The sequence below is a fragment of the Sus scrofa genome, chromosome 15 (genome assembly GCF_054392235.1).
Source record: "Sus scrofa isolate SSC_HxYL_T2T_F1_AM1 chromosome 15, Sscrofa_HxYL_maternal_Yorkshire_Landrace_v2.0, whole genome shotgun sequence".
NCBI lineage: Eukaryota > Metazoa > Chordata > Mammalia > Artiodactyla > Suidae > Sus > Sus scrofa.
Window position 1 is genome coordinate 82,883,273 of NC_139397.1, and position 25,159 is coordinate 82,908,431.

At 37.1% G+C, this 25,159-nt stretch overlaps 1 protein-coding gene across 34 annotated transcripts in view; it reads left to right on the top strand.

The window, feature by feature from the left end:
• SLC4A10 (solute carrier family 4 member 10) overlaps nt 1-25,159 on the top strand; it is a 428,088-nt gene that overhangs the window by 400,304 nt on the left and 2,625 nt on the right. For 17 of the 34 annotated variants that reach the window (XM_085001241.1, XM_085001254.1, XM_085001243.1 and 14 more), the window contains 5 exons: nt 536-604; nt 6,832-7,005; nt 7,739-7,861; nt 16,243-16,310; nt 19,633-19,749. In XM_085001241.1, the coding sequence (XP_084857367.1) occupies nt 536-604; nt 6,832-7,005; nt 7,739-7,861; nt 16,243-16,310; nt 19,633-19,749 (551 nt within the window). Of the gene's footprint in view, nt 1-535; nt 605-6,831; nt 7,006-7,738; nt 7,862-16,242; nt 16,311-19,632; nt 19,750-20,593; nt 20,633-25,159 lie in introns of all 34 variants that reach the window. The other 17 variants (XM_085001251.1, XM_085001248.1, XM_085001263.1 and 14 more) reach the window with 2 other exon arrangements.

Here is a 25,159-nt window from a genome sequence, read left to right on the forward strand (position 1 = left end):
AACCCCTAGCCTGGGAACCTCCATATGCCGCGGGAGTGGCCCAAGAAATAGCAACAACAACAACAACAAAAAAAAGACAAAAAAAAAAAAAAAAAAAAAGATAAAAATTAAACAATCCACATAATTACAAATATCTAGTCTAATGTAGGAACAACATCTGAATGTTAGCTCCATTCTTCACCTTTAATCTAAATATCTTACCATTGTGAAACAAAATTCATATTTCCCTAAAGTAGCATAATAATAATAAATATTATTTATCACTTGTATGTATCTTTATTATTTATCACTTGTGTCTTTTTATTGGTTTCAACCTGTTAAATACTTATAAACAACTCCATTATTATCTGTATTTAGATATTGGGAAACTAAGGCGCTAAGGTGATGCTGCTAAAAAAATGTTAGAGCTGAGATTTGAACCCTTGTCTTCTGGCTCTGCCCTATCCTGCTTCTAAAATATTTATTTATTTTTCTGTGTTTTTCTTTAGAAGTACAAAATATCTCAACCACGCTATATCCAATTGTTCTTTTACAGTTTATTCCTATGCCAGTGCTGTATGGAGTGTTTCTTTATATGGGTGCTTCATCTCTAAAAGGAATTCAGGTAAACTACTTACAGTAATACAGGTACACCTGTGATGATTTGTCTTAAGGTCTATTGATGCTAAGTCAGGTGATAGCTAAAAAAATGCCATTACTTGAGGAGCAGCTCTCAGTCCACAATTAAATTTCAAATTGGTTCATAATCTTAGGGTACCATAAGTATATAAAAACACTAAAAGATTTAGACATTACGATCCTTTTTTAAAAAGATAGTGGAATATTTAAAAATACATCCATGGGGTTCCTGTCATGGTGCAGTGGTTAACGAATCCGACTAGGAACCATGAGGTTGTGGGTTCAATCCCTGGCTTGCTCAGTGGGTTAAGGATCTGGCGTTGCCTTGAGCTGTTGTGTGGGTCGCAGACGTGGCTCAGATCCCAGGTTGCTGTGGCTCTGGCGTAGGCCGGTGACTACAGCTCCGATTAGACCCCTAGCCTGGGAACCTCCATATGCCATGGAGCAGCTCAAGAAAAGGCAAAAAGACAAAAAAAAAAAAAAAAATCCAAATGCTGCTTATCTTTGATTCTGTAATCATGTGTGTGGACATCTCTCTGATAATAGAAATAAATTATGCACAAAGATGTACCTTGTAACACATATTATCAAAATATTGGAAACAACCCGATTATCCAACAGCAGTAAAATAATTAAGCAATCTATGGAACATTAATTTAAAATAGATAATTATGATGACCATAAAAGTAACATGGTAAAAATGCTTATGGCAAAATCAAATGCAAAGTGAAAAAGTGGGAAAACAAGTCATAGCTACCATAGGTTTATGAAACTGTGAGTGTGGGTGGATAAAAAAGGAAGTAGATAAATAACAATTAAGGTAAAAGAAAAAAATAACAGTTAAGGTAATGTGATGCTGGGTGATTTTTTTTCCTTGTATGTTTGTTTTCCTCTTGTTATTATGATTGTTTTTATAGAATTATTTTGTAAATTAACAAAGAAAACCTTATTAACTGTTTAAATATTGGTTAAATAAAATCGTTTTGTGTTCATTTCCCATTGCTACATAATAAATTACTATAAAACTCAGTGGCTTAAAGCAGAGAACATTTACTATCTCATAGTTTCTATGGGTCATGCATTGGGGAACATGTTAGCTGGGTGACTCTGGCTCAAGATGTCTCATGTGGTTGCTGCCAAGACATGGACAGGAGCGGCAGTCATCTGAAGGCTTGAATAGGACTGGAAGATCTATGTCCCCAGATGGCTTATCACATAGCCATGGGCAAGAAGCATCAGTTCCCCTCCAGCTGTTGGTAGGTGACTTCTCCATCAGATACTTAAATGTCCTCACCACATAGAAGCTAATTTCCATCACAGTGAGCTACTCAAGAGAGAGAATGAGGGTGAAGTCACTGTCATACCTTTTGACTTAGTCTTCAAAGTCACATACAATCACTTCCACATTTTTTCTGTTTGTCAGATCAGAAGCGGGTCATTATGCCCAGCTTGCACACATGGGAGGGAAATGAGACTCTATCTCTTGAAGAGAATAATATTAAAGAATTGTGGACACATTTTAAAACCACCACAAGTATATTCTAAATCTTTACAGAGGCTGTTGGCAAATTATTCCTTCTTATGTTACTGTACTTGGTTGAATAGTGCCTCCCCCCATTCACATCCACCTGGAATGTCAGAATGTGACCTTATTTGGAAATAGAGTCTTTGCAGATGTAAGTAGTTTTTATCTCATGATGAGCTCACCCTGGATTTAGGGTGAACCCTAAATCCCATGATTGGGGTCCTTATAAGAAGAGGAGAAGACACAAAGAGACACAGGAAAGAAGGTCACATGAAGGTGGAGGCAGAGGTTGGAATTTTGCCACCACAAGCCAAGATATATCAGGAACCACCGGAAACTGGAAGAGGCAAGGACGTTTTCTTCCCTATGACTTTTAGAGGGAGCATGGCCCCACTAACACCTTGATTTTGGAATTCTGGCCTCCACAAATTGCGAGAAAATTAATTTCTGTTGTTTAAGCCACCAAGTTGTAATTTGTTACAGCAGCACTAGGAAACTAATACAGATTTCTTCTTAAATTTGCCTTTGAATAATCTTGTTTTATAACTTAATGTTATTGTTGCAAAATGCTTAAATTTTCTTCAAAAAAAAACTACTTTTAAGGATTATTTATTTGTAAGGTATAGTTTATTTTTCTTGGCCAAAAGAAAATATAAATTGCCACTTTTTCTTTGACACAGCTAGACTCACTGCTGTTCAGAGAAGAACAGAGAAAGGAAAAGTCACCTGACTGTGTCACACATTTGTCAAATTAACGCTTTTTAAGTAGCACCCAGGGTGCTAGGTGGTGAACTGCAGTTCAACAACATACTGCAAGAGAAACCAAAATAGAGAAATTCATTACTCACAGGTCTTCACAGGAAGAACCTGGTCTTGAGGGGCCACATGAGGAGGTCACGACAAAATGAAGACAGAGAGAAGGAGACAGGACCTGGGCCATGTGCCTTTATTAGGGAGTGCTTTGGGGTTCCTGGGCTACAGCCAAATTGGACTCTTCAAATCAAAAGAGCAGGGTTTTGGTAAGCTTTGTGAGGGTGTTATCTAAGGGGTGCATAAGGAGAAGGCAGTGGGAGGCAGGGGAGATTGTTGATCACGAGGGCTGTTGGGGAAGTTATATCAGGAATTTATAGTTAACTTGTGAGTCTGCGGGCAGCCATCTAAGGTGTGCGCTTGCATGAGGGGCTAGGGTGGTTTAAGGTCAGTGCAGGCTGCTTGACCACACAAAATGGATGATGAGACAGCAGCACCATGGAACAGTTAAACTCTCAACCCTGAGAGACAGACAGCACAGGAACTCTTTTCCTGAATAAACAACTTACCAGCTTTTGACTTTGGGAGAAGGAAAACCTCTTAAGCCTTAGGGTATTATTGGACATCAGAACTAAGGCAAAAGTTTAATATGAAGTTATATTAGGTCATGTACACACCAGATAGGATGACTCTGTTCATCCGGACACTGGGTAAAATTAACTTGGAAGAAGGAGGTGTTATTTAATTTTACTCAAATTACATTTAATTTGCTCATTTTTAACTTCATGTATGAAAAGTGTATTTTGAAAGAATTGGTTTGTGAAGACAGGAAAGAGTACTGAAGAGGTTTTGTTTATTTGTTTTGCTGAGTTTTCTTTCTTTTTTTTTTTTTTTTTTTTTGCCTTTGGCAAAAGTTCCATGAGTACTAATTTCATCTGTAAGTGAAAAGTATTTATTATTAGGCCTCAGGCTCACATAAATACAACAGCAGAAGTTTAAGAAACAAAGTAAAAGCATTTTGATAGGCTTCAACAGATTTTTCCCCCAATTCCACTCACATGATATAAAATACCCATGAGGTTTAAAACTAAACAAGAATGTCAAATTTTGGAATTATTTGGGGTGTGAATCTTTCAAATTAAAATTGAGGAAAACATTATTAAAGGCCCATGAAAAAAGTATAATGAGTTCTAAATAACACAAATGAAGCACAAATAGGGTGTCACACTGAAAAAAAGAACTAGTGAAAACTTAAGTGAGCCCTGGGCTCAGGAAGTTGAAATTCCTATTTGAAATGTTGTGGCTAACTGGATGGGAAAATGAGATACTGATATTAGGATAAGATCAAAAGCAAATGCAAAACTCAAGAATATATTTATGATTATCATTACTTGAATACTAATAATTAAACATTTGCCAAATATCAACAGTCCAAGAAGCATGCATATTAAGGATTTCCTGTTATGACTCAGTGGAGATGAGACCAACTAGTATCCATGAGGATGTGGGTTCCATCCCTGGCCTCTCTCAGTGGGTTAAGGATCCAGCATTACTGTAAGCTGTGGTGTAGGTCGCAGATGCAGGTGGGATCTGGTGTTGCTGTGGCTATGGTGTAGGGTGGCAGCGGTAGCTCCGCTTTGTCTGCTAGCCTGGGAACTTCCATATGCCGCAGGTGCGGCCATTAAAAAAAAAAAAAAACTAAAAAATAAAAGAAGCATATTAATTTGTCACCCTGTTTGTCAGAGGAATCTATGTGTTACCTGTTTGGCGATATTAAGAAACTTATCTAGGCTTCTCACTGTGCAAGATGGCAGAAAAAAAAAAGATTTCAGTGTTCTCATGAATGCTGTTTCTGTACTCAGATATATAACCACATTTATATTCATTCCAACACTTCAGGAATCTAAAGTAAAGCAAATGTGCCATTTAAGCAATAACAATTGAAGCACCCACACACTGAAGTACACTTATGCAATAATATAACTTCACAAATGGAGAAATGGTAGTTGGGAAAAATTAGTTCTATAGAAATTGAAACAGTCAGTAGTTATAACCCTGAAGATTTTGCTTTATTTCTTCCCTATACCCACCTCTACCATGCACTGACTCTATTTATTTAATAACATAAAATTTTAAGAGATATTTAGGAGTTAGAAATAAAAAGACCCAATGAAATATTTGTGGGCAGTATAGAGAAGGATGAACCAAGAAAGAATTCAGCCCTTAATATTCTGCATAGGTTTTCAGTAAATTTTTTGGAAGGTATATATGAATGTGAATGAATAAACTAGATGGCCTGACCTCTGTGTAATTCTGGTTTAGATGACTGAGGGAAGATCATGCCATGCTGTAAGATAGGAAAAACAGAAGGAAAGATGGGTTTATGTTGAGTTTGGGTTATATGGAGGTTTTGGTAAAACATGATGTTTTGGTACTAATACTTGACTTTATGGTCATTTGTTCTTTGGCATATTAGAATAATTTTGGGAGTTCCTATTGTGGTGCAGCGGAAACAAATCCAACTAGTATCCATGAGGATGTGTGTTTGATCCCTGGCCTTGTTCAGTGGGTCAAGGATAGGGCATTGCCGTGACCTCTGGTGTAGGTCATAGACGTGGCTCGAATCTGGCGTGGCTGTGGCTGTGGCATAGGCCGACAGCTGTAGTCTGATTGGATCCCTAGCCTGGGAACCACCGTATGCTGCAAGTGCACCCCCCTCTCCCCCAAAAAAAGCAAAATAATAATAATAATAATAATAGAGCATTTTTGGAAATTGATTAAGAAATTAATTGAGTTAAAATTTGCTCTGGAAATACTTTATTAACAATAGTTCTTCTAGGTTAAGTCTTTATGGCCAAGGTGTTTGTATTTTTAGAAACAGCACCAAAACCTTGTTGGGGATCAAAATGACAAGGCCAAAATAGCAAAGTCAAAATAAGAAGGTAAAAACATCCTACTCAGTAGCTGTATTTGAGTCTAGAGCTCAAGACAGAGAGAGATGAGGTAGAGATTGAGGTGTGGGAGTCTTTGGCAAGTATGTGATAGCTGAAGCAATGGGTATGGACGAGCTTTCAGGAAAAAAGAGTCCAGGAAACCCTAGTGCTTAAGGGTCAAGTAAAGGAAGAAATTGTGTTGTGATGATGAAGAGGATGATGAATATGGTTTTGTTCTGTTTTGTTTTATGGCCTCACCTGCAGCATATGGAAGTTCCTGGGCCAGGGACTGAATCTGACCTGCAGCTGTGGCAATGCAGGATCCTTTAACCCACTGCACAGGGGCTGGGGATTGAACCTGCACCCCCACAGTGACCTAAGATGCTGCAGTGGGATTCTTTTTTTCTTTTCTTTTCTTTTTTTTTTGATCTTTAGGGCCAAAGATCTTGCAGCATATGGAAGTTTCCAGGCTAGGGGTCAAATTGGAGCTACAGTTGCCGGCCTACACCACAGTCACAGCAATGCAGGATCCAAGCCGCATCTGCAACCTACACCACAGCTCATGGCAACACCAGATCTGTAAGCTACTGAGCAAGGCCAGGGATTGAACCTGCATCCTCATGGCTAACTAGTCGGATTTGTTACCTCTGAGCCACAACAGAAACTCCTGAAGTGAGGTTCTTAACTGACTACACCACAGCAGGAACTCCTGATGATTATGTTTCTTCTCTCAAGGCTATATTCTCCAAGGGAGCAACATTTAGCATTGGCTTTAATGTTATTAAACTCTTATAAATTATAACCTGTGTCCATATTCAAGAAAATACGGGACATTATAAAACTGAAATTGTAGTATTTCAGGGCGTATGCATAGCAATCCCATTGTCCTGCTGCCCAGATGTCAACCTTGTGATCTAGATGTATTATATTAAACTATATTATACACTTACTTTTACTACTTTTATTGTTGTTTGTAGAAAGCCATTTAGTCTATTTATCTTCCAGTTCTTTGATAGAATAAAGCTCTTCTGGATGCCTGCAAAACATCAACCAGATTTTATATATCTAAGGCATGTACCACTTCGAAAAGTCCATCTCTTCACAGTTATTCAGATGAGTTGCCTTGGCCTTCTGTGGATAATAAAGGTTTCAAGAGCTGCTATTGTCTTTCCCATGATGGTATGAAACTTCTAAGTCAACTCTTTTTCTCTTCCTCTGATTTTCTGCTCTCACTGGAAGTCTATGAACAAGTTGGAACAATGCAATAATTTTGAACAATTATTGGAAATCCTGATATAAACTTTAACCACTAAAACTGATGACCAGGATTGGGTTTCATATTATATTTTAATTCCAGTGATTTTTATTAGTTTTATCTCTCTTATTCTGAATATTTAGTAATTTGAATGAATTGAAGTTGATGGAAAAATGTAAACTTTCCAAAATTTAACTTTAAAGATATACTAGTGAATCTTAAAAGTTATGGGGATTTTTTTAATTAAGTGTTATTAAATAGTTAAGACAAGTTTCATATACTTCAAAAATATAATGAATTTGAATTACTCTTAATAATTTAAAGTATTTTGGCATAGGTAATAGTGGTTTAACATTCATTTAAAATAATTTAAACTATTAACTATGTGTATTTATGGAAGCCATCGAATATGTATCTTTAATAGCTCCTTTAAATGGTTCCTATAATGGGTAAAATCATAGCCATTATTCTGAAAATGTGGTAAGAAAAGGAAATGAAGGAAGCATAAATACAGACAGTATCTTTTATATACACACATTTTCAAATTTCACTTTAGTCTCAGCCCAAATTGAAATTAACTTGTTTCTACCAAAAAACAAATTTACATATCCCATTTCTATTTTCCCCTCTTTTAAACTATGTTATTATTTACTTCAGGTGTTAGCTCTGGTATTTGTAAGAAAGTTGATGGACTTTTTGTTTACCAAACGGGAACTCAGCTGGTTGGATGATTTAATGCCTGAGAGTAAGAAAAAGAAACTAGAAGATGCTGAAAAAGAAGTAAGTCAGAGCAAAATCAATATCTTGTAAATAAAAGAAAAAGGAGCACTTTGCACAGTAATAGCTCTTTGCAAAACTAAATTATTATGTTCATCTTTAGGTAGTTATTATTAACAACCACAGGTGGACTGCTTTGGAAGATTAATGTTTAGAATCATAAAGTTGAAACTTGAACAGAGAAAGTACAGATAGAGGAAACCAAACCCTAGTGAAATATACAAATACTTTGTATTTCATTGTCCTTCAAATTGTAAAACTTATTTTTCTGATTCCTCCCCTGAGGATGGCAGAAACTTACTAATGCTTAAGTATGTTTCCACTTACGGTCATGCAATGATTGCTTTTGGGTTGAATATTTCCACTTTATGGTCATGCAATGATTGCTTTTGGGTTGAATAGGTGAGAAGAAAAAAAGAGATATTATTACTGTTGGTATTGTTCTATGGAAAAAAAGTATTAATCAACATGTTTTAATTCTAATTAAAAGAGAAAATTAGTTATTCTTGAAATAGATGAAATGCTCTAGAGGAGAACATGTTGGTATGATTTGCTTTCAAAGTCATTTAAGTTTGAGTAAATATTGTCTGAGAAATTTGGGCGATTTAATTACTTTCACAGACTACTGATTTATCCTATTCTGTTTCATATATTAAACACTTTGTTTTAAGTTTTATTTAATTACTTTCACAGACTACTGATTCATCCTATTCTGTTCATATATTAAACAATTTGTTTTAAAGTTCATGTGTAAGTCTGAGTATATTTTGGAGGCTAATATTCATAGTATTTTTAAAGTATATGAAAACAACAAAGAATGTAAATGAAGAAAATGACCCTTACATAGTTTAGCAGAAAGACTGAGCCCATAGATTGTAAAATATAAGAACAAAATTTCAATGTAACTAGAAATGAAAATGAAAGAAAATATATGGTGGGAATTGTGCATTATTCTTCACTTCTTCTTCTGCTACAAGGTGGTCAGTAAATATATTCAATTTCCTTTCTGTGGTGTATTCTCTCAAACCATGGATATATTTCTCTTTCCATTGGGAAAATAATTTGAAAATATTTCAATGGTGTTAGGTTTTACTTAGTATTCCACAAGTCCAGATGAGGTCACAAAGTCTAATGAGATTTCAGCTGGGATGTTTTCTACAAATAATGTGTGATTGTCTGGTATTTCTTCACTTTTTCATGCTGTCCCATTACTGACAGTGGATTCCACTTTTAGAGATTATTCATGATGGTGTGTCTTAATTCTATGTGACTATTTCAATTTTTTTCAGTTATAGAAGGCATACTTAGAATCATACTTCTACTAGTGCTAATGAAATATTAAAAGTGTCATATTATAAAATTATAATGTTTACCTTTCTGTTTGATATATTCTCATTTAAGTAGAGTTTTTAAAATAGCGTTGTAACTAGGATATTTACATAATCTGTATTTGTTTTTAGGGCTTTAGTAAAGGTTTGCTCTTATCCTCAGCTATTGTTCGAGAAAAAATATGACAGAATTTGGTACAACTTAAATGTAAATAAAATAGACTCAATAATATAGAAATTCTAAAGCCTTAAACTATCTGTACTTATCATAATTAACATTCAGGTTGAAAATAATTTCTAAGAAATTTTAAATTCTAAAGAAGACAACTTTGAATACAAAACATTGAGCATGAGCTTCCCTTCAGTCTTTCTGATAATGAGAATATTAAGTGCACTGATACAGTAACTTATAAATGTAATTTTGCTTTATTTTCCTACTTTTATTTCCTGTCAAATGTCTTTACTACTTCTGTAGGAGTAAGCTAGCAACAGCCCCAGGCATATAATCACCCCTTCTATAGCATTCTCCTTAGGCCATATCCATACCATTGAATGTTCTTGCCCTTCTGGAATTTTGTAAAAAGAAAAACAATATGTATATGTAATATACTGTTCTTAATGTTCTTCCCTTTTATCATTCAAAGACAATTTCAGATCCTTCCTTTATATGTCTGTGAAATAGAAGAGAACAAATTTGACAGTAATCATAAATGTATTAGAATCTGCTGTTTCCATTACCCATAGCTGCATATGTATGGTACTTATATGTATGTGTGCCATATGTCCATTTTGGAATTTATTAACTTCAGATAGGAAGAGATGCTATGTAATGTGCTTCTAACCTTTTTACATTACAGACACACTGTACACCAATGGGTATTGACTGTTTTCTGATTATATAAAGATTTTAGAAGTGACTAATATTACTAAATTTCCTAGAACTCACATTTTCTAAAAGATACAAAAAGAGATTATTAAAGTTTACTGAGGCAAACTTAGAGCTGTACCCTGCAGTTCAGGGTATGAGAAAAAGTGAGGGAAAATGACCTGCAATATGTTAATCAGGCAGGTTTATAGACTTCTAAATTCTCAAGCAGATTAATATGGTGATACTTTAATGTGATCCTAAGTACATAGAAAGAAACAAGTGAACCAATAATGCAGTGAAGAAATCATCCACAATTGAACATTAAAGAAGGATAATTCTCCACCTAACAACTGGAGAAGGAAAAGGAAATTTAAAGTTACTAACTTTCTAACTTGGAATTAATGTTAAAAGAGTATGATCAGTATAGAGAATAGGAAGATTTAGGGAGGACTACACTGAAACTTAAATTCTGGTTGCTTTTCTACTTGGTCACCCAGATCTTGGTATTTCCTTTACTTGAGATTTATGGACTCCACTGAAGGATGTGCTCTTCTTACTGTGGCATCTTATACCAAGGCCCAGTCTTCCAGGAGATTGTACAGTATCTTGGTAAATGAATAAGTCCTCCAAAAGTGTTGTATTTCTGCAATTACTCAAATTAATTGAGTAACTTTTATTGTGATCTGGAAAGATGGTAAAGAGCAGAAATGTCTCAGCTCCCTGAGACTTGAATTTAAAGTAGGCTCACCTCTTGTCCTTTTGATGATAGTTTCAAGCTTGTACCTTTGTCTTCCAAGGTTTTACTATCAGTAGCCCACTTCTGGTCTTATGGCACTGAGAAAACATTAGTTTGACCTTAAAATTCAATAACGAGTTAAGCAGAATAAATAGCTACACAGGCCAGTCCAAGGTCGCAGAGCTTCTGTTCCAAATTTTCATGTACTTCATGCATATGCATATGCATATGCTTCAGTTTTTAGAAAGAAAGGATTATAATCAGGATAGAAATGAATATTGGAACCCTGACATTTTGCACATTGCTCTGTGTAAAGGGAAGACTGCAGAATCAAATTCTGGATGTCCAAATGTGCTCAGAGTACCAGCAAGCCTTCCTTCCTACTTCAGTATTCTCTAGGACATTGTACACATTTGACAAAAGGGCTACTGTTAAAGCAGAAAGCCCCAGCAGAATGTTTGCTCCTGGGCAAGAGGGAAGGAGGTTAATGTTAGATAAATCCTGGAAATTCAACTCTGCGCAGTGATCATGATATTGACACCTCTTGGTTTGTGGGAGGTTCACTCTAACTTATATGCTATGGGGAAAAAAAGGAGGGGGGCAAATGGGACTTGTGATCCATGTGCAGCAGGCTCATGAGCAAGGCCAAGAAGATGCAAAAGCAATCTAAAAACAAGTGCAATTAAACACATTAGAGAACATGTCTTACTGCTAAGAAAGATCAGAGTTGGTTGTGGATTTGAGAAGCACAGCCTAATTATTGCCCAGGCAAATGTTATTTCTAATTGAATCTTAGAATGAGGCAAGCATATTCTTCTTCCTCAAGCAGTGCTTTTCAAAGTGTAGTCCAAGGACCTCTGCTACATCAGCCAACACCTGTCAACTTGTTACAAATGCAAATTCTTAGACCCTGCTCCAGACCTATTGAATCAAAAATCTGGGGACAGGGCCAGAAGTTTGTGGTGACAAGACCTCCAGGTGATTCTGATGTGTGTTAAACTTTGAGGTAAGACTTTCCTAAAACCAGATTCTGTGTCATCAGAATATAGTCTTCTAAAGCCAAAGTTACTCTATCAGAATTTTTGTATTATATCATAATTTAGATAAGCCAATTAGAGAAACTGAATCAAATATTCTGATGAAAAACATATGTTGCAAACATCTATTTATTTGAGTTCTATATGGACTACTCCTCCTCCCAACTTTTTTCTTTTCAGTTTTCATTGTTAAAGTGAGTAGTTGTATGTATTGGCCCTTCTACATATTGGACATTTTAAAGAAGACCTCTTATAAATATAGCATTTTATGGTTTACAAATTATTATATGTGTGTACGTATATATATGTAATGTTCATAGCATTATCTATTCTATTAGTAATCAAGGAAGGAAGTGATCAGACGCTTCTTAGGTTCTGTGGACCTTGTTTTCCTCTTGGATAAAACAAAGGGGTTGAACAATTTCTGAAGTCCCTTCCATTTTCTTTTTAAGATCTATGGATTCCAAAATTGCTGAATGTTTTATCTAATACTCTAGACATCTTTGTGAACATTTACTCTCTGCTGCTATTGTTTGTACTTTGAGCTATTTGAGGTTCTTACATAGATACAGACTTCACATGAGAAATGGATTCGGGAACAGTTGCCACCTATTTCACTAAAGGTAGAGCATTTGTTAGGCATCATGACATATGAATTGTATTTTTTACACTATAACAAAATGTAATTCAGATTCATGATGTAATTGTGTACTTACTATCCTATTAATCAAAACACAACACAATTTAACTCCTATTTTATTTTCCTCTTTTGGTCAGCACGAGCCTTTGGCCCCAGCCAGTCCAGTTATTCATTGTCATGCAAACACATCTTATTTATTCCTAGCTTTTATCCTTGGCCATGCTCTTTCTGCCTACCTAAATTCCTTCCTTTCTATTACCAAAGTGATCATATAAGACTGGCCCAGATGCCACTTCCTCTGGTTCTGTACTTTTTACAGTGATCCTTCTCATCCTTTGAGAATAGGGTTTAGTGCTTTCTTTTCACTGCTTAGTACCTACCTGTCTTGAAGATCATACTTAATACATATTTGCTCAGTAGATTTCTGAAGAGCTCCTGGAGTATTCTTTTCATTCACTGTCTACCTAACACATAATACAGTAAATGTTTGAGTGCTATTGAATAGATTTGTTGGTTTTTTTTAAATTTAATTGAAGTATAGTTGACTTATAATGTTGACTACAGAGTATAGTTTCAGATGTACAACAAAGTCAATCAGTTATAAATATATGTATATATCCATTTTTCCCATATAGGTTATTGTAAAATATTGAACAGATTTCCCTGTGCTATACAATAGGTTCTTGTTAATTATCTCTTTTATACAATAGTGTGTATATATTATTCCCCTCCTTCTAATTCCTACCCACCCCACCCCACCCCCCGCACACACAGTTTCCCTGTGGTAACCGTAAGATTGATTTCTGCCATACTGGATATAGCATTAGCTGTCCATCATTATTTATTATCTGAACAATGCTTTGGCTATTTTAATCAAAAGATGGCATTCAAAGCGCAGTATGAACATCCCTCTAGTTAAACTGATGAACCCTCCCAAATGTTCTTGAGTAAATTTTGATCATCATCTTTTTAACACCTCCATGTTGTAGAACTCAGCATATTTTTGATGGACACTGAGTAAAATGATTGGAACTCATTTCAGGATACTTCCAACTTACGAAGTGATGGATAACCAGTAAGCTTTATGCTCACTCTCTCTCTTTTCCTATATGATTGAGACAAACTAGGTTGTGATTGTCGTGACGGCTAATGCCCGATTTGACTGCTCCTCCCCAGAAAGTCTCAATTTTTGGCTTCCTCACAGTGCTGCCTAGGATGCAGCCGGCCCTCTCTCCCTGAGCTCTGGGGCCCACCCAGCTTCCTTCTGGCACTGAAGGCAGCGGCGACGCTGCCACCCTTCTCTTAGATAAGCATGGCTTGGAAATGCTATCTTTAGAGGTGATGAGTTTTTGTTTGGATAGAATTATGACTAGTATAAAGCCCACACATGCTAACAAGCCACAGAGTGCAAAATAATTATTGAAAGCAATTTGAGAGGAAAGTGGAAAATCATCTGAAGAAAAAAACAAAATTGTTCCCAAAGCTTTCGTCCAATTTTTTGCTGTTAGATTGAATCTTGAGCCTTAGTTTTTTGCTGCCAGGTAACCTAAGCATTGGTGGTAATGTTCTTCTCATCAGCCTCTTTGAATTTTACTCTTTATTAAACTTTTCTACCTGGCTTCTTAACATTTTATTCTGAGTTGGTCAAAAAAGTTGCTGTATACCAAACTTACTTTCAGTGGATTACCACGGAAAGATTTACATTTTGCTTGTATTTTGGTTTTATTTAAACAGTATTTAGGATCACTGAATATTTTCTCTTTATGTCCCTCCATGGGCATTAGATAACCATTTCTATAGAAAAAGTAGTCCTTTCTACCTGAAAGGATATATATGTTCTGCCCATGGCCTTAATGATGTGCATATAAATTAATACGACATATGTCCAATTTCCATATATAGAGACTAACTCATTTGCAAGACGTGCATCATACTAGGCTACAGATTAGTTCTGCTCAGATGCTTAAATGGGTAATTTCAAACAATGATACTGTCTACTCACCTTAAATTTGTTCTAATGCTACTGCCAGATGCAAGAAATCACATACATCTGATAGGTCTTAAAAGAAAAATTTTCCTTGAAGAGCAATAGAGAAAGAGAATAGAATAGAATAGAATTCCCGTAATGCAAAGGGGTAACATACACATGCCAAAAGTATCACAAAATATAGATATCACATTGGGTTGGGTGGGGGAGCAGTTTAGAAGCAGAGAAATAGTAGACCCCATGCAGTCCCCTGGCCTCTCCATAATTGCACAGCATAGGCTGGGCATAGCCATTCTGGGCATAGGATGGCCAAGGTCCCAGCAGAGGGGAGCCTGCCTTTGTCACAAGTTGGGTGTATACAGAAAGCATGTGAGTGAAAATGAGATCTGCCCCCACATTACCTTATATATTCATAGGTTAGCTGAAGAGACTGTAGAAAACTCTGTTTCTTTAAGTAACAATGAACATGGCAAAGGTTCTGCTAACTGCAGCATGCAAGTTGAGGACTCTAGGAACAATCTTGCATGCCAGGAATAATGGCATCAGTGAAAAGTCATGTATTTCTGGAAGCTGATTTAAACCTGCCAAGATACTGCTGAGCTACTGAAAGAAGAGCAGTGGGCCTCCAGGGCCTTCCCTGTTTTCTCTTTTCAGTTCCCATTTGGTTAGGAAAGTCACATAGTTCTTCATCTCTACACAATTTAAAATTCCATGACAGGACACTATAAATTAACTATAATGGAAAAAAATAAAAATGACATACATTTAAAAGGGGGGGAGGGGAGTTTAAAAGATCCGTGTCTGGAGTTAGAGCCAGTAATTCTAACATTTTAAAATGGCCCCGAATAGTTTTCTGAACTTAGGCATTCCTAATCCACCCATTTGAAAATAAATGCATTAAATAGGAGGTATAATGTGTAGATAACTACATTTATTTTTTGGTGTATGGGAAAAGTTGGTGATAACATTATTGAAAACTAAACCAGGACATTGTAATGCTACATAAGATTGTCTTCATCCCAAAGATATACTTTTAAAATATTATATATTAAGAAATGAATATGTGAAGCATTTACACCTTTTAGGGAGGGGTAGGATATTATCATTGTAATAAGAAATCTGAGGCATAAGACAAAAGGCTAAGATGGGTCTAAATAGAAAGCACTCACTCCTGTGTTTTGGTCCAAACAGGAAGGTATCGTCTACCGTCTATTTCGAAGTCTCCAGAGAACTGGTACTTAAAGTGTAGTCTTCAGACCAGCATAATCAGCATCACCTAGGAACTTGTTAGATGTGTACTTGGGCCCTTCTCACACTCTAGAGGTGTGGCCCAGTGATCTGCATTTTTAGTAAGCCCTCCAGGTGATTCTGATATAAACTAAAGTTTGAGAACCACTGTTTTAAATACATCTCTCATTCCCTTCTGGGAATGTAATTTCAACTTTATAACAATGAAACAATTCCATTACCTTACTTTTGTCCTTGTAAAATTTAGATTTTTTTTTTTTAAAAAATCTACTTGGAAATTAACCATGTTTTACATTAACTGACATGAAGGAGATTTTTGTTAGCATTTAAATTACTCTGTGGTATGAGACTCTCATTAATTACTTATGTTCTTGGTAGCTGATGCTTTATTGAAAAGACCTGCGCTAGCATTAATAAATGCAAACAAAGTGGAAGGTTCTGAGGTTAATGAGATAGTGAAACATTAATCTGTGTTTCTTCTTTAATGTAACATGGAGACTCATCAGGTTTATTTTGTACATTTTAAAATTGTCTTTCTAGGAAGAACAAAGCATGCTAGCTATGGAAGATGAGGGCACAGTACAACTCCCATTGGAAGGGCACTACAGGTAAGACAGAAATGTAAAAACACGCTGATTTGAATGATGTAATGTGTTGTTGCATACTCTACTTAAGAATTTCATATGCGTGGATTCCTACAGAGATTTGTTGAAGTTGTGTTCAAGGAGAAAGAACTGAAACCAGTACTTAGAAATGTCTAGTACTAAGTTCTGCTTGTACAAGCTGTGTGACTATGGCCACGTAGCTTAAAATGAAGTGGGGCTGGGAGCTGTTGTCTGAAGTGTTATTTTATAATTTACATGTATAAATCATATTTTATAATGTATATGAAAACTCTCTTTTACATTCTCTGAAAGAAGCACCTGAAGACAGGTCAATAGTCAACTCTGGGATAAGTGAGCTAGGTATTCACTAAACTCATTACACGTAAGTGTTGGAACTATGGGATAAACTTAGGGTTTACCCCTAAAAAAAGGCACTTCCAAAGAGGTTATCTATTTCTTGAATCGAAGGATTCAGTTATACTAGTCATTTTAGGAAATATTTACGAAACTCTCCAAAATATGCTAATCTTCTTTATGCACAAAGATACAGCAAAAAAAAAAAAAAAAAAAAAAAGCAAACTCCTTTAAATTATAATGAAACGTTTGAAAGTATTTGGCCAAAAATTATATATCTATGATCTCAAAGTGCTTAAGGATAATTTAAGGCCATGCTAAGTAAAAAAGCATAGACGACTTTTGTCTGTGGAGGGAATTTTTCATAGTGTTAAAAAATAAAAAATAGAGGAGTTCCCATTGTGGCACAGAGGAAACAAATCTGACACGTGTCCATGAGGATACAGGTTCGATCCCTGGCCTTGCTAAGTGGTCTAAGGATTCAGCGTTGCCATGAACTGTGGTGTAGGTCACAGACATGGCTCAGAACTGGCATTGCCATGGCTGTGGCATAGTCCGGCAGCTGTAGCTCTGATTCAGCCTCTAGCCTGGGAACTTCCATATGCTCCATATGAAGCCCTAAAAAACAATAAATAAATAAAAATTTTTAAAAAAGGAGTGGATCTTCTGGGTCTGACTGTAAAATCATATTCCCTAGATTTAAGAAATATAATTATAGGAGTTCCTATTATGGCTTAGTGGAAACCAGTCTGACTACTATCCATGAGGATGCAGGTTTGATCCCTGGCCCCAATCAATAGATTAAGGGTCTGACATTGCCATGAGCTGTGGTGTAGGTTGCAGACATGACTCAGATCTTGCATTGCTGTGGCTGTGGCACAGGCTGGTAGGTGCAGCTCTGATTTGACCCCAAGACTGGAAACTTCCATATGCTGCACCTGTGGTCCTGAAAAAAAAAAATGAATAAAAATAAAATTATTATTTACCACTTAAGAGTGAGCACAAGTATAAAAGCCATTTTTCTTTTCTTCGTTTCTTTCTTTCTCTTTCATTCTTTTTGTTTGTTTACAATATTTAAGTTTTAAAATCTATTGAGTGTTCAGTTGAATCAGCATATTCCCAAGTGTAGTCTATAGCAATCTACCAAGTCTCTTGTGGTACCCCTCTTAAAAGGTTTTGGGGGGAGTTCTCGTCGTGGCTCAGTGGTTAATGAACCAGACTAGTGCCCATGAGGATGCAGGTTAAATCCCTGGCCTTGCTCAGTGGGTTAATGATCCAGCGTTGCCAGTAACTGTGGTGTAGGTCACAGATGTGGCTCGGATCTGGCGTTGCTGTAACTGTGGTTTAGGCCGGCAGCTGTAGCTGCAATTTGGCCCCTAGCCTGGGAACTTCCATATGCTGCTGGTGCAGCCCTAAAAAGACAAAAGACAGAAGAAAAAAAAAGGTTTTTTGGGGTTAAATAAGTCTGGAAAATGTTTCATTTCACATTCCAATTTAGAGATTCACAATGCACATTGGCATATTAAGGAATCTAAGTAATACTGGCATTTTTTTTTAAACTATGTTAAATCCAGCATTTTCTAAACTCTTGCTCACAAGATGCTTTTTTACATAATATCGTGAACAACTTGTATTCTACATGACACTCTTTTGGAAAATAGTTGATCTCATGCTTTGAGTTACCAAGGGCTGGATGAATTAGAGGAATTAAAGAACATGTCTCCAGATTGGTCAAGGAAGGGGCCTATGAGACCTGTTTTCTCCAGACACTTAGCATTCCTCTTAAAAGATGAATTTATTGCTCTCTTGTGAATGTCCACCACTGATGGTCATGTGAGGTCAGCTTAGGGTTTCTGAAAAACATTATTTTTTTTTTTCCCCACAGCAGTGTCTTTTTTACATGTAGTAAGAAGACTGCTGATTTCTCACTCATTGAAACTTTATTGACTTGGCCCATGATTTGTCTCTGTTGCTGTCTGGTTGCCTTTCTAGCCCTGGGAATATTGTAGAGTTCTAAATGGCACCTATAATGGGTGCCACTTTAAAATGTAAAAAACTCACCTAGCATAGTACAGGCCCTATTATTATAGGCTTCCCCAGCCATTTGGGAAGACCTCTGCCAACTACACAGGCTGCCTTCATTTATTCAATAAATATTTATTGAATGGGTCCCAAGTTCCAGGCTCTGTCTAGGTCATGGGGAAGCAGTAGTAGACAATGGTCAGGAGTCCCTGTCCTCATGAAGCTTATATTCAAGTAGAATAGAGGTAAGAAGAAACAGAAAATAAATAAATGAGCAAGCAATGTAGTATAGCATTTCAAATGGTGAAAAATACAAAAAAAATAATAATAAAGCAAAAAAAGAGGGGTGAGGTTGCTATGAGGGAATGGAAACAGAAATTTTAAACAGAGCACTCCGAAAAGGCCTGTCTGAGCAGATGACATCTGAACGGAGGGAAACAGTCATACCATGGCAAGGACCATTATAGGCAGAGGGAAGAGCAAGTACAAGGCCCTGGGGGAGCAGCCAGCCTATGGTGTCCCAGGACAGTCAGGAGGTCATTGTGTTGAGGCTGGAGAGGAAGGAGCAGAAGTATAATAGAAGGTGAAGTTAGAGGTGAGGGTGGAGACAGAGACTTATGTCGACTTTAAGTGAGAAGAGTGAAGGGTTCTGCAAAGCTATGAATGTCAGGGGTAAGAGGCTTAGCAATGAACACACAAAACCTAAACTCTGTAATTTGAAATGAATTAGGAAAGCTGTACCCAAACCAATTTCTATATAACTAGAATTTTTCCCTTAGCTTTCTATTTTTCATACTTTTTTGGGCACAAAATATTTGATACTTAAGTTTTAATTGTCAAAAATACTGTACAGAGGCATAAAACTGTCCTTTGTTGAGTGTCTATCACTAGAAAACTGCAGTTTCTTATTTAATGTTTATTATTTCATTTTGGGTAAACTCCTATCTAGAGATGATCCATCTGTGATCAATATTTCTGATGAAATGTCAAAGACTGCCTTGTGGAGAAACCTTCTGATTACTGCCGATAACTCAAAAGATAAGGAGTCAAGCTTTCCTTCTAAAAGGTTTGAATTCTAAAATAATGTAAATTTATACTGGTCCCAGTCATTTAATGACATGAATCTATTAGCAGAAGAATAGTATTGGTTTCCACCAAACTTAGATCTATAATATTTCAGGAAATTCTTTAAAAAAAATGGGTAAAAATTGTAATTATCACATTTGTTGGCATGTTTTCAACATCTCCCTTTCAAATTAAAGGCTCATGTCAAAACCATGACAGTGGGGGAAATGGTGCTGTAAATGAATCCCAATGCAGGACATTTCTGGACATTTGTTTTGGCCTGCACTTTTGTTGTGGGCTTTTATTATATTCCCTCATCACCCACTTTGCAGGACCCCTTTAGATGTCTGACCAAGTTTTGCATGCCCCTGTGGTCCTTTTTAAAACCCATATGGCACATGCAATGATAATTTCATATTTAGATTATTTCCAGTCCCCTATTCCAATCCCCTGAAAAATCTTCCCTAACCTTTTTACCCCAAAACTTTCAGCTCCAAAAAGTTGTACTTCCATTTTTCTTCTCTATGTACAAACATTACAAGCAACTCCTGTAGTTGCGGATGAGAGTTTTAAATGCAAGAGGTGGAAAGAGTGTGTCCTTAAATATCAAGAGTCATCACAGGATTTCCACATGCATTTTCCAGAACTTATAAGTAAGAGTTCAGACCATCCAGTCTTCTTAGCTATTGCTCTGAAGGAAAATCTCTTTATGTTATGCTAATATCTCTTCTTACTAAAGAGTGATTGAGGGATTTGGGACAATGTTTAATTATTAAGTTCCTTCATTTTTATGGCCTTAAATTAACTTTTTCTACTTAATTTTTATATTACATTTTTGTCATAAGCTCCCCTTCCTAATCACTCTAGAAGCTGATTCCCCAAAGGTAAGACCCTTTCCCTCAAACCTATTCCTTGGTTGCATTTCCTTATGTTAAATGGTGTCTTCTAGAAACCTGGTCAGCCTATGTTTTTTGTGTGAGTTTTGGGGAGGCAAAAGTTGTGGAGAGCCTTGGGCTTAGATCCAGTAACAGACTGAGTGTTTATGGCATTCCTATAACTACTCAGCTCTTTATAAGGGTTTGAAACTTGAGTAAACTTTTCCCCACATGGCTTATACAAATGCATCATATATAAATCAACAAATCTCACAGAACTGCATTTAGTAATAACATCAAATTTCTACATTGGAAAAAGGAAATTCATCCCTTAAATTAAGAAACTGCAAAGCTGGGAGCTTCCATTAATGCACTGCCATGCTTCCCAAATTGAAAGCTTTATCCATGAGAAATATTTGGAAACATGAGTTAGAATTAGAGGCTACATTAGACTTAGAGAATATCTCTTGCTGGTTTTTGTCACCCCAAAATGGCATGCTGCTTCAATGTCATCTCTATCTCAAATGGCATAAACAACACCAATGGTGGATTGCAGAGCCTTAGCATCTTCACCCCATCAAGCTGGGGGATTATTTCCTGTTCTCTGTTCCTTTCTCTCCTTCACCCTCTCCCTCCCTCTTTCCCTCCCTCTCCCCTCTCATTCTCTCCTTCGAATACCTCCAACACTTATTCCAAAAGGAGGTTAATGTGAGTTACTCAGAGGCTCTCTCAGAGACTTTAGGTTGATGTTTTCTGTCTTTTAACAGGGCTTTAAAGTCTTCATATATTTCTTTGCTTGGCTCAAGCAGAAGTAACATTTTATTATAAAACACACTTTATCTTTCATTCCCAAAGATCCCTGCTACAGTCTGATAGAGTCATCCTCAGAGTAATTATGTTTTGCCAGAAGTCTTGGAAGAAAATGAGTTATGAGAAATGTACTTTCTCAAACCTATTGAAATATAGGCTTGTGGACCCTTTCACATTAAAAATATGGCACTTCTCTCATTTTAAAAAGGTGAATTTCAGGTTTATGAGCTCAAGATAAAATGCCAGACATAAGAATATGTTGTGGAGAATTTGAGACAATCAAACTTAAAGATTGCTTTTATTCCTGTGCTATATGGATCCATAGTGAAAATTCTTTCACTGTTTTTCTTTGGTTCAAGCAACAGTTTTCATGTCACGATATTTTAGGTATTCCTTAAAGTAGGTAAAGCAAGTGATGGTTTTCACCTGAAAAGCTTAATTTTTAAAAAAGTATGTGTCAGATTACTGTACACAGTAAATTAATTCTAGTGAACAACATAATGTGCTTTAAGCAGGTCCAGTTTTAAATAGATCATCCTCTGTATTTCCCTATAACCACTTTTTTTCATATTCTTTGAACATATGTTCCCACTAACATGAAATTCAAACTATTGTGAGATAAAAGTTTATCAAGTTTTCTTTACCTTTAAATGTGATAAAATCTGTAGGTTTCCATGCGAAAAATATCTTTTGTTTAGTGATCAATGTCTTTCATCTTCATAACAGTGGAAACTGACAGAAAGAGTATGGCTTCCAGAAATTTGAAAACCACCAGTACTAATACCAACGATATTCTCCCAAAGTCACTGCTCTCTCTTGGTGTCTGTTAAAGGCATTGAAGTGTGATGACCAGGAGCTGTAAAAATGCTGTGCCTGCTAGAAGATGCATTGGCAAAAAAAAAAAAAAAAAAGCCTTATAGGCCAGGTTCCCAGAGTCTGTATCACTTGAGAGCTAGCTGGTTCCCAGCAATCTCTGACAACCCCACGTCTAGTTGTTTCTACCCTACCCCTGGCTATAGGCCACACATGGCCATCAGAGAAGGCTAGATACCTATTCTTAGTGGAGTTTAGAATAGAAGTTATGTTTTCTCCATTATTTCATTCATTTTTCATCATCAAAATTTTTTTTATCCAGCTTCGTTGAAAGACATAAGAACTGACTGTCAGTTCTACCACATCTTAGGATTGGTAGATCCTAGTTCAAGAGCACTATACATACATGTGACAAGCTCCCCCACAACTTATTTGAATGGGACAGTAGAAATAGGTCACTTTAAAAACCACCTTGTAGGAGTTCCCATTGTGGCTCAGTGGGTTACAAACCCAATTAGTATTCATGAGGATGCTGGTTCGATCCCTCTCCTCGCTGAGTGGGTTAAGGATCCGACATTGCCGTGAGCGAGAGTATAGGTCGCAGACATGGCTCAGATCCCACATTGCTGTGGCTGTGGTGTAGGCTGGCAGCTGTAGCTGCAATTCGACCCCTAGCCTGGGGGCTGCGGGTGCAGCCCTAAAAAATATTAAAAAATAAAAAAAAAACCACCTTGCATCAGAGTAGGTGAGCAATTGCTGTGTATTATAAACCTGACAGCCAAGATCCATGTTTCTTGGGAAGATACCTGGTAGCACTTAGTTTTGCCCTGGTGGCAGAGGCTAGGGGCTGGGACCACTGCTGCTGCTCCCTCTGTCCTCCTATCCCTACTACTTTCTATCCTGGATGCTTTTCTGCTCTGATTTCCTAGGCCTAGGCCCTGTCATGGTAAATGTTGTTCATATCAACTACTATGGTGTCAATGGTAAATAATAGTTTCATAGATTGCTTGGAAGCATGAAGGTAGTGGGTCATGTTTGTCCTCTCTTGAAATACTACTGCCTTATGTTTTGTCTCATCCATCTTGTGTCCCTCAGTCCTCGCAGAGTACCTGGCATATAATAGATATGCAATATGTGTTTATTGTAGTAGCACATGATAAATTTGTTATACATTTACTAAACATATGTAATCTATTTATTGCAATGAAAGTTTAGAATTGATTGGCATCCTGAAAATTGGATGTAACAAGGAATACAGAGAGTAATAGCCATGCAGTAAGAAAATTCAAGTCAATAAAATTTTTCATGGAAGTCTTGAGCTGGTTCTAAAATTTCTGCTTCCTTGCTGAAACCTAATCTGATACCAAAAACACTGGTTTTAAAGGGGGAGAGTGGAAGCCCAATTATTTAGTTGGTTGATTTTTGTAACCAAACAACCAGTATGGCCAAAGCAGTACAATAGGAGGAAGCATGTCTGTGAATTGCTTTTTTTTCACTGCTTGGTGACTAAGTGCAGTGGGGAACTGGCTGATTTATTAAGAGGTTATGGAGCCTTGTCACGTAGAATTGTGCATGTGTAGAATGTCTCTTTTCCCACAGTCTCCTACAGATAGAATCTATTCCTCTATCTTTCCAATGGGATATATTGGAATTGAGACTACTAGCCTCAGAAATCTGACATTTAAGCTACAAGAGAACTTTAGGGGCCAAAACTAATTTACAGATGAAGAAACCGAGTCCCAGGGAGATTAGATGACTAGTGCAAGGTCATACAGCTCATTCCTTGCTTCTTAGAAACCGAATATAGTCTTCTGACTCCAAGCCCAGGGCTTCCTCCCCTGCACCCTGCTGCCCTTTTCCACTGGCTTTGTTCGGCAGAAGCAACTGGAACCAGGTAGCGCCCAAGGAAAAATTAATTCGGAAAGTAGGGTAGCAGACACTTGTCATATGAAAGGAACTTAAAGTAGAAGAAAGTGAGTCATACAGATAGAGGAGTTAAAAATACAGAGTTAAGCCTCTCAACACATCATGTGCACACTGTCATCTCTTCTCATGGAAGGAGAAAAGAAAAGAGAAAAAAGTTGCTTTGCTCTGACCTGTAAGTAGAGTGTGCTGAGAAGTGTTGCAGGCACAAACCCGGGTGCCATAGACACCCGCTCACACCAGCTCTCAGCGCTGGCAGCGTGCCACAGATGGCAGAAGCTCCGGCACTTCTTACCTGATGGTGCCGGGTGGTGGTGACAACTGAGAAGGGCTGTTTCTAGCTTGAATTGGAGGAAAAACAATTTAAAAAACTCACTCAGAATGTGTCTAAGTTATTGACCACTGAGAAAGCTGCACAGGAGGCCCCATAGGAAAAGGGGGTTTTAACTGTCATTTTATAGCTTGGAGAAGAGTTATATAAAACCAAGGGTTTCCCCACCATCCACTGTTTCATAAAGTTATATTAAGAGCTGAAGTTAACAGTAAAAATGTGTGGGTTCTTTCAGCTCAGGGCCCAGAGACTGGCAGTGGCTGCCCTTGGGTCACAGGTGGTAGAGACACCGGAGGGGACCCAGTGTAGAGGGCCCTGCCTGTGCCCACGTTGTCAGGGAGGGGGCGGCGCTGTGCCCCCTGGAAGCCTGTACTCTTCCTGTGAGCTCCATGAGGTCAACACTTTATTTGAATTTTCTATGAAAACTGTCAACACGAGAGTAGGAAAAGTGTACCTGGGAAAACTATTTAATAAAGAATTATAGATTTGCATTCCCAGCTTGATCATTGATAAAGTTAATGGGAGAATAATTAAAACAGAAGCCACTTGGGAATGAGTTTATTCTGAAGGAGTGAGGTGAAACATTTCTCCTCGGATGGACAGGAGAAGGGTTTGTCTGTGAAGAGACGGCACAGGCACAGGTGTTTGGAGGGCATTGT